The following is a 7,245-nucleotide window of genomic DNA, read 5'->3' as shown; positions in this document are numbered from 1 at the left end:
TTTCCCCTCCTGTATTAAACTCCTGTACAAGCTTATATTTCAGCAGATTAAGTCCAGAGAGCTATTTAAGGTTTCTACCAGTGGAGCACCAGAGCTTAGTTTGTGCTTAGTTGTTTTGTGGGCACCCTCTTTGAACCGCCTGTATAGCAGACTTAGTAAGTAGAGGTTGCTGCAGTGTTGATTGGTGCCCCGTTGCCCCGCTTCATCGTCCCTGATCCACGTGTCATTTCTAAACTGTGAACTTTCTAAAAACTATCCATATACGGTCCGTTATAGTGTTGTAACACTTTGTTTTGTTTTCTTTACCCCGCCCCTTTTTTCCTTCTCTTTCTCTTATGTAATTGTGTGATAAGTGATAAGTGATACACGGATCATTGTTGTCATGGATGTTCACTGTTCTGCTTTAAATTGAATGAAATATTGGTGAACTGATACAGTACAGTAATCGCTATCAGTCCGATACTGTTGTGGGCTGTTTATTTCTTCTTCTTCTTTCTGAATATCAAATGCCAAAGTGTTGTTAACAGCTTAATAGTTAAAAAGGTCTAAAATGACTGTATCGGACTGATATTGATATCGTTTTGGACACTAAAAAGTGACATAATGCTATCCTTAGCATTAAGTGGGGATACGTGAGGTTAACCATCTTTGTGTTGTTCTAGAATGCAGAGCTGGTATGTACGGCGAGCAGTGCAGTATGTCCTGTCCATCCTGCGGAGAGTCGTACCGCTGCCATCATGTGACAGGAGAGTGCGACTGTCTGCCGGGATACACTGGACACAACTGTGATCAAGGTTGGCATTTACATCAGTGATTAAACTTAGGGTTAGGGAGTCAAAGCAGGGAATGACCTGATGGAATCAGCCGACTCGACTGATCACAGTCCATTGAACTTTGGTTTGATGTATTGCTCCACAGGTGTCTGGCTCAGGTTTGAAGTTCTTCTACATCTACATGAAGTTTTATGTATTATTTGATGCTAAAGTCTTCTCAAATAAATAAGCTACTTTCAGGGAACGTCATTGGTTGCTTGTGTGTGTTACAGTTTGTCCAGCTGGTTACTATGGAAAACAGTGTTCTGAAGTGTGTATTACCTGTGCCAACAACTCCACGTGTGACCACAGGGATGGTCACTGTGAATGTTTGCCCGGCTGGACGGCAACAGACTGCTCCAAATGTGAGTGTGACTGCATGCTTCAATGTAACTGTCGTGAGGAGATTATGGTAAGTGGTATTTATATAGCGCTGTTCTGATTCACTCATTCACTCTGCGCATCTATGTCATCACTGCCCATCCACAGGCTGCAGTAACGTGGGGTTAAGTGTCTTGCCCATTGGCATGTAGACTAGTGGAGCCAGGAATCAAACCCACAACCTTCAATTTGAAAGATGACTCATCCTACCATCCTGTTGCCCTATATGCTTTGACTCCTAACTGCCTCACTGGGTTAGGATTGTGATAAGGGGAGGTGCTTGGAAAAGGATGAGAACCTCTGTGTGTGTTGTGTTTTTCAGCGTGTAGTCCAGGACGTTTTGGTCCATTCTGCACACAGACCTGCTCCTGCCCGACCAGTCTCATCTGTGACAGGTTTGCCGGAGACTGCGTCTGTGAAAGTGGAGGAGACGACTGCAAACAAGGTACAGGCACACAGGTTTTACTTTCAGTTCATATCATTTATATTAAGGTTTTGTTGGATAAAAACTTGAATTCCTTTAACAGCCTTTATGTGTTCAATGTCTGCAGACAGTCCTTCATGTGTGGGCCACAACTAAAATTATTTTCATAATCAGTTAATCTGTCGATTATTGTCTCGATTAATCGAGTAATCGCTTGGTCATAAAATGTCAGAAAATGTTGATCAGAGTTTCTCAAACCTTGTGTCTTGTTTTGTCCAAAAACCAAAAACTGTTTTAATGATTTCTTTGTTTTATGCAGCAGAGAAACCAAAAATATTCACATTTGAGAAGCTGAATAATCTGAAAACTTGCGATTAAATGATCGTCAAAATAGTTGACAATTCATTTAGTAACCGTTTAATAATTGATTCTTTGAGTAATTGTTTCATCCCGATATGTGTTCCGGTCCAACACGCCTGCAGCTCCATTTAAAATGATGGTCCTGTGCGTTACATACAAGCGCTTTAAAGAACATTGCTGTTCTCTTTCCAATGACAGAAGCACCTGAGCAGGCAGGCAGCGTCATGGTGCCTCTTCCTCCCGGTGAGAGGGAGTCATGGGGAGCCATTAGTGGCATCGTCGTGCTCGTCATCCTGGTGGTCTTGCTGCTCTCGCTGCTGCTGCTCTATCGCCGCAGGCAGAAAGACAAGCAGAACAACGCACCCACCGTCTCTTTCTCCACCAGCCGTACTGTCAACTCTGAATACGCTGTTCCAGGTACAGTGGCAACAATGACGTGGGTCAAAAGCATATCTTTGATGTACATATTTACGGTTCCCATCGTAAAGCTGACATTGGTTAGCATGTGGTGTAGCTACACTAACCACAACAAAACTTGTTTGTCATGTGTTGTACATACCATTCTCATTCCAAGAGCGTCATACACCGCTGCTCTGTCATGTCCCTCGGCGTCACCTCACAGACGCACAGTGTGCCCTGCTTCTGAAAGAAAAGTGCCCGCCATTTTAACCAGAACCAAACACTCACTGAAGGAAACTCTATTATAATTATATATATATAATATAATATATATAATTATATTATAACTATATTAGGTACATGGCACTCTTGGGTTGAGAATGGTTGAGACCATTGGTCCAATGCATTTTCAGGCATATCTCTGCATTGCTATAGACACGATTGTGATAGAACAGTGACAGTGGCATTTTTGGTTGACAAGTGCATATTGAATCTCTGAAAAGCCTCTTATGAGATTTTACATTCTTAAAGGAGTGTTTTTGTGGAGCTACATCTTATCCACTAACTCAGCTTTAAGGCTTTAGTGTGGGAGAGTGGGTGGTGTCCTCTGTCATACGACATATGTTGGAGTGAAAATGTTTGCTGAGTCGTGAACGTTTAGTTTTTTTTAGAGGACACACAGCATTTCCAAAAGACATTATCATTATAGTTTGATGTTTTTATTGATGTTCTTCTACTTCAATGGTCTGGATTCTCTGTCACAGTTGTGTTTTTTCAATTAGTGCTCCACAGAGATGCATGTCATTGACCTTGAGGGAACTTTATAGCAGCAGTGATGATTTGCTGTGTTTGTTTTGGCCTGCAGATGTTCCCTACAGTTACCACCACTACTACTCCAACCCCAGCTACCACACACTGAGCCAGAACAGGCCTCCACTGCCACACCTCCCCAACAACCACGACCGCACTATCAAGGTGAATGTCATCTCTGTTATTCCACTTCACTGACCGGGCAAAACATTCAGTAATCACAGCAACCGAAGAGCAGCACAGGAACAGAAATACGGATTATACAGTCAACAACAGCTGCTCATGTATTCAGAGCTATGAGCCCACCTCATTCCAGAAAACAGCTCTTTGCTCTTACTTCATGTTAAAAAACATGTCTGATTCATGTTTGCTGTATTAATCTGTCCACCATACAGAACACCAATAACCAGCTGTTCTGTAGTGTGAAAAACATGGAGCGGGAGAGGCGTGGCCTGTTTGGTGTAGAGAGCAACGCAACGCTGCCCGCAGACTGGAAACACCAGGAGCCCCGCAAAGACTCAGGTCCGTCCAACTCACACAGAGAGAGATGTGCAGATGAAATGATGCTTATTAACTTTTACAAGTCAATAAAAGTAAGAGGGTTGTTTCCCGACCTTCTGACCACAGCTTCATAAAATCAATCTAAAAAATCTCTGATGTAACTTTCTGAGTGACAGTGAACAATGTCCTGCAGTACTGTGAGTCACATACATAAGACACGTTTAATATTTAAAATAAGTTTTCTTAAAGACACCCAAATATCAGCAGAAAGTGTCAGCGATCATTAGCTGAAGTTTAAAAATAACTGTTCAAGATTCAAAATAAGTGTGTTGACATTTTGAAAAAAAGTACTTTTTATACAGGAAAAGTTTATTGAGCGTAACATTTCTTCCACTTCAGTCAACAATGCACATCTGATAAGTGTCTATAACACAAATAACACTTCATAAAAGGGTGATAGTTGCATTGCAGGCATTCATTCTCTCACCTGGCATTGATTTTGCTGATTTCCAAAACAGCTAGTCTGTTTTGGATTTGTTTAATGATCGAGGGAAATGAAGAAGGCAGACTTGTCTTTTATTGTTTGCAGGGGCGTTTGGAATCGATCGGCGCTACAGCTACAGTGCCAGCCTTGGAAAATATTACAGCAAAGGTAGTTTATTGCCGCTCTTTCGCCTCCTTTTGCTCTCCTGTTTGCTTCTGTTGAGAAGTAAGAATAACCCCAGCTTCACCAGCAAGATATTAAACTATACATTTACTTTTTTGTACATTTTTACAGTTAAAGCTTCTGTCTTTTTGTTTTACTCCTGTAAATTCACCCTTTCATTTTAGAGTAAATTCACACTGTCATTGTAGTGTATATTCACACTTTCATTGTAGTGTATATTCACACTGTCATTGTAGTGTATATTCACACTGTCATTGTAGTGTATATTCACACTGTCATTGTAGTGTATATTCACACTGTCATTGTAGTGTATATTCACACTTTCAGTGCTTGGGCCGACAAACGATCGATATCGATATATACGTTTCTCCCTGCGTCCAACAGCAGAGGTCATTTAGTTTCTTCTGTAGTGAAAAACACATAATATTTTTCATATTCACAGATGTAGACGTTACATTATCTCCGTCATGCTACTATTCTAGTCATAGTCATATTTGCTTCCACATTAGCATGTGACTGAACCATCTGGGTGTGTTCTGAGATGAAATTTGACGTTGTTGAACGGGCATCACCTGGCATCTCCACGACGGCATTATCAACAAAGGTTCTGATAAGACGGGACAGCCTTGAGGGAACTTGCTCAAATCTTAAGTCCAATTCCAAGTCTGTAAAGCTTGAGTCGCAAGTCAAGTCTGAATTCACTGTCCCCATCTCTGAGTCAAGTCACATTTTAAACTCTGAACCTGTTAATGTGCTGTGTTCTGTCTTTTCTCTCCACATGTCCTCATGATGTCTTTTAACATTTGTCTCTTGGCGTCATGTGTGTTGACAGAGCTGAAGGACACGGTGGCTGTTAGCAGCAGCTCTCTGAACAGTGAGAATCCCTACGCCACCATCAAAGACCTGCCGGGCCTGCCCTTCTGTCCCCAAGAGAGTAGCTACATGGAGATGAAGTCAGCTGTTCCCAGAGAGAGAGCGTACACCGAGATCAGCCCGCCTCCATTCAACACGGCCACTTTACACAGAGGTGAGGAAAAAGATCAGACCTCTTTGTTCTAGAAGAGCGGTGTCAAACTCAAATGATGTGGGGCCAATGAGTGTCTTGTCTGGCCATAGGTTACCTGGGTATTAAGTTATTAGGATACTAAGTAGTCCAGAGAACATTACATGACTTATGGCGCTTCTCCGCTATACAGTTCTACCACTGCTTAGCTCGGCAAGGCTGGACTCTACACGGTTTGGGTACCAGGCACGTTGTTGACCATTGCTCCTGTATTGAATCATTAGAATCAGTTCATTAAAAAGACTCGATCACTGAACGAAGTACGACAGAACTGGTTGTGAATCGACTCATGATCGCAGGCTTTCAGCAGTGCTATCGCTAAATACATCAGGCTCCTCTGATTTTGACATTTTCGACATTTCCTTGCTAAGCGTTGGAGATTAAAAGTTGAAGACTTGATCTGCAGTTCTGCGTTGTTTGGTTTGATTCCCGTGTCGGACGTCGCACTCTTGATTCTTTCAGTAACGACACTCTCTGCCAATCAGTGTCCGGCAGTCTGTCGACATCACATTTTAGTATCAGCTCAGCTCGCTTGGAACCTCACCAGAGCAGGTACCAAAAAAGTACCAGGTACCAAATGAAAGAGCTGTGTTGTCTTCTGATGTTTTTTCTACTGAACTTTGTTAAGAACAGTAGAAATATATGTGTTGTATATCTGTAAAAAAATGAAAACTGATCATAACAAAGCCTTACTTGTCCAGACTGTGTCCAGGAAACTTAATTGGAACTGCGTCATAAAGGAAACAGCAGCAGCTGTGATCGTCACGTGCAGATGCAGCCACGTAGGCAGCTGTTCAGGGAGCGCTTGATTGCAGTTGGCGATGCACGCATTTTTCAATTCTGCACGATCGTGTTCACGAGCAGCCACAATTGTGATAATGATAAAGATGTGATTGTGAAAGTTGACTGAACTTTAGCAGTAGAATCCACTTCTCAAACTTTTCACGAACACTTGTAGATATTTTCAGCTGTAGTAATGTAATATGACTTAATCCATAATGTTTGAACTCTTATGACAACAGTTTGAATGTAACAGACCATTTGTTTTTGTTTAAAAGTTACAAACTGCAGCTTTAATATTCATCTGCTGATTGTTTATGTTAATGTGACTAACAGCGAGTGACAGGAGGGAATATGTTTTCAGGTTTTTTAGGACCATCCCATTTCTGTGTACACAATATCCGCCTTTAGGGAATTTCTCCAAATACGGTGTCCAAACATTCACAGAACTCAAGGCTGTGGTGACCTCAAAGGTCAAAGTTGGCGTCAATACACATTCTAATTTAGTCCAACCTGTCAACTCAGCCAGTGAAATTCTTTAGAAAAGCAGAACATCCTTCGTCTTAAATTAAACACAGACACACACACGTGTCACACACACACAAATATGAGACAGATGAGGAAGGGAAAGCAGAGTTCACTTCAAAATAAAAGTTCTATGAATGTTTAAAGGGAAGTGCAGACAGGAAACGGTGAAGATGAGAGGAAGACAAAGACTGAGGATGTAACATATGTAATATATCACAGTGTCAGAATCAAATCCTTTGGTTTGCTTCCCAAAAAATATAAAAACATCTTTCTGGGGTCGCACATACACAGTTTGCATAATTGCCATGGCAACATTGTTAAACGATCTGCCATCATATTCAGCACACATCATCTACCATCTCTTTTATGTGTTTTCACCAATTTTCAGTTTGATACGATAATCTCTGTAAAGGTTATTCCCGAAATCATGAAGGAACTTTTTTCGTTTCGTTGTGGGTTACGAGAAATGTGCCGCCCCCTATCCCGTACGCCATGCCACATTTTAACTGACCATAAGCAT

General features: G+C 41.6%; 1 protein-coding gene across 1 annotated transcript; it reads left to right on the top strand.

Moving 5' to 3' along the window:
• Nucleotides 1-525: 525 nt before the first annotated feature.
• On the top strand, nt 526-5,428 carry LOC122762355 (multiple epidermal growth factor-like domains protein 10). Its single transcript, XM_044017547.1, has 8 exons — nt 526-794; nt 1,046-1,177; nt 1,516-1,638; nt 2,176-2,394; nt 3,242-3,351; nt 3,582-3,708; nt 4,277-4,339; nt 5,187-5,428. The coding sequence occupies exons 1-8, from the start codon at nt 677-679 to the stop codon at nt 5,411-5,413; spliced, it is 1,119 nt and encodes a 372-aa protein (XP_043873482.1). The 5' UTR covers nt 526-676; the 3' UTR covers nt 5,414-5,428.
• Nucleotides 5,429-7,245: the final 1,817 nt, after the last annotated feature.

The sequence above is a fragment of the Solea senegalensis genome, unplaced genomic scaffold (assembly GCF_019176455.1).
Source record: "Solea senegalensis isolate Sse05_10M unplaced genomic scaffold, IFAPA_SoseM_1 scf7180000015582, whole genome shotgun sequence".
NCBI lineage: Eukaryota > Metazoa > Chordata > Actinopteri > Pleuronectiformes > Soleidae > Solea > Solea senegalensis.
The sequence above is the reverse complement of the archived record's forward strand: the minus strand, read 5'-3'. Positions and strand labels throughout refer to the sequence as shown.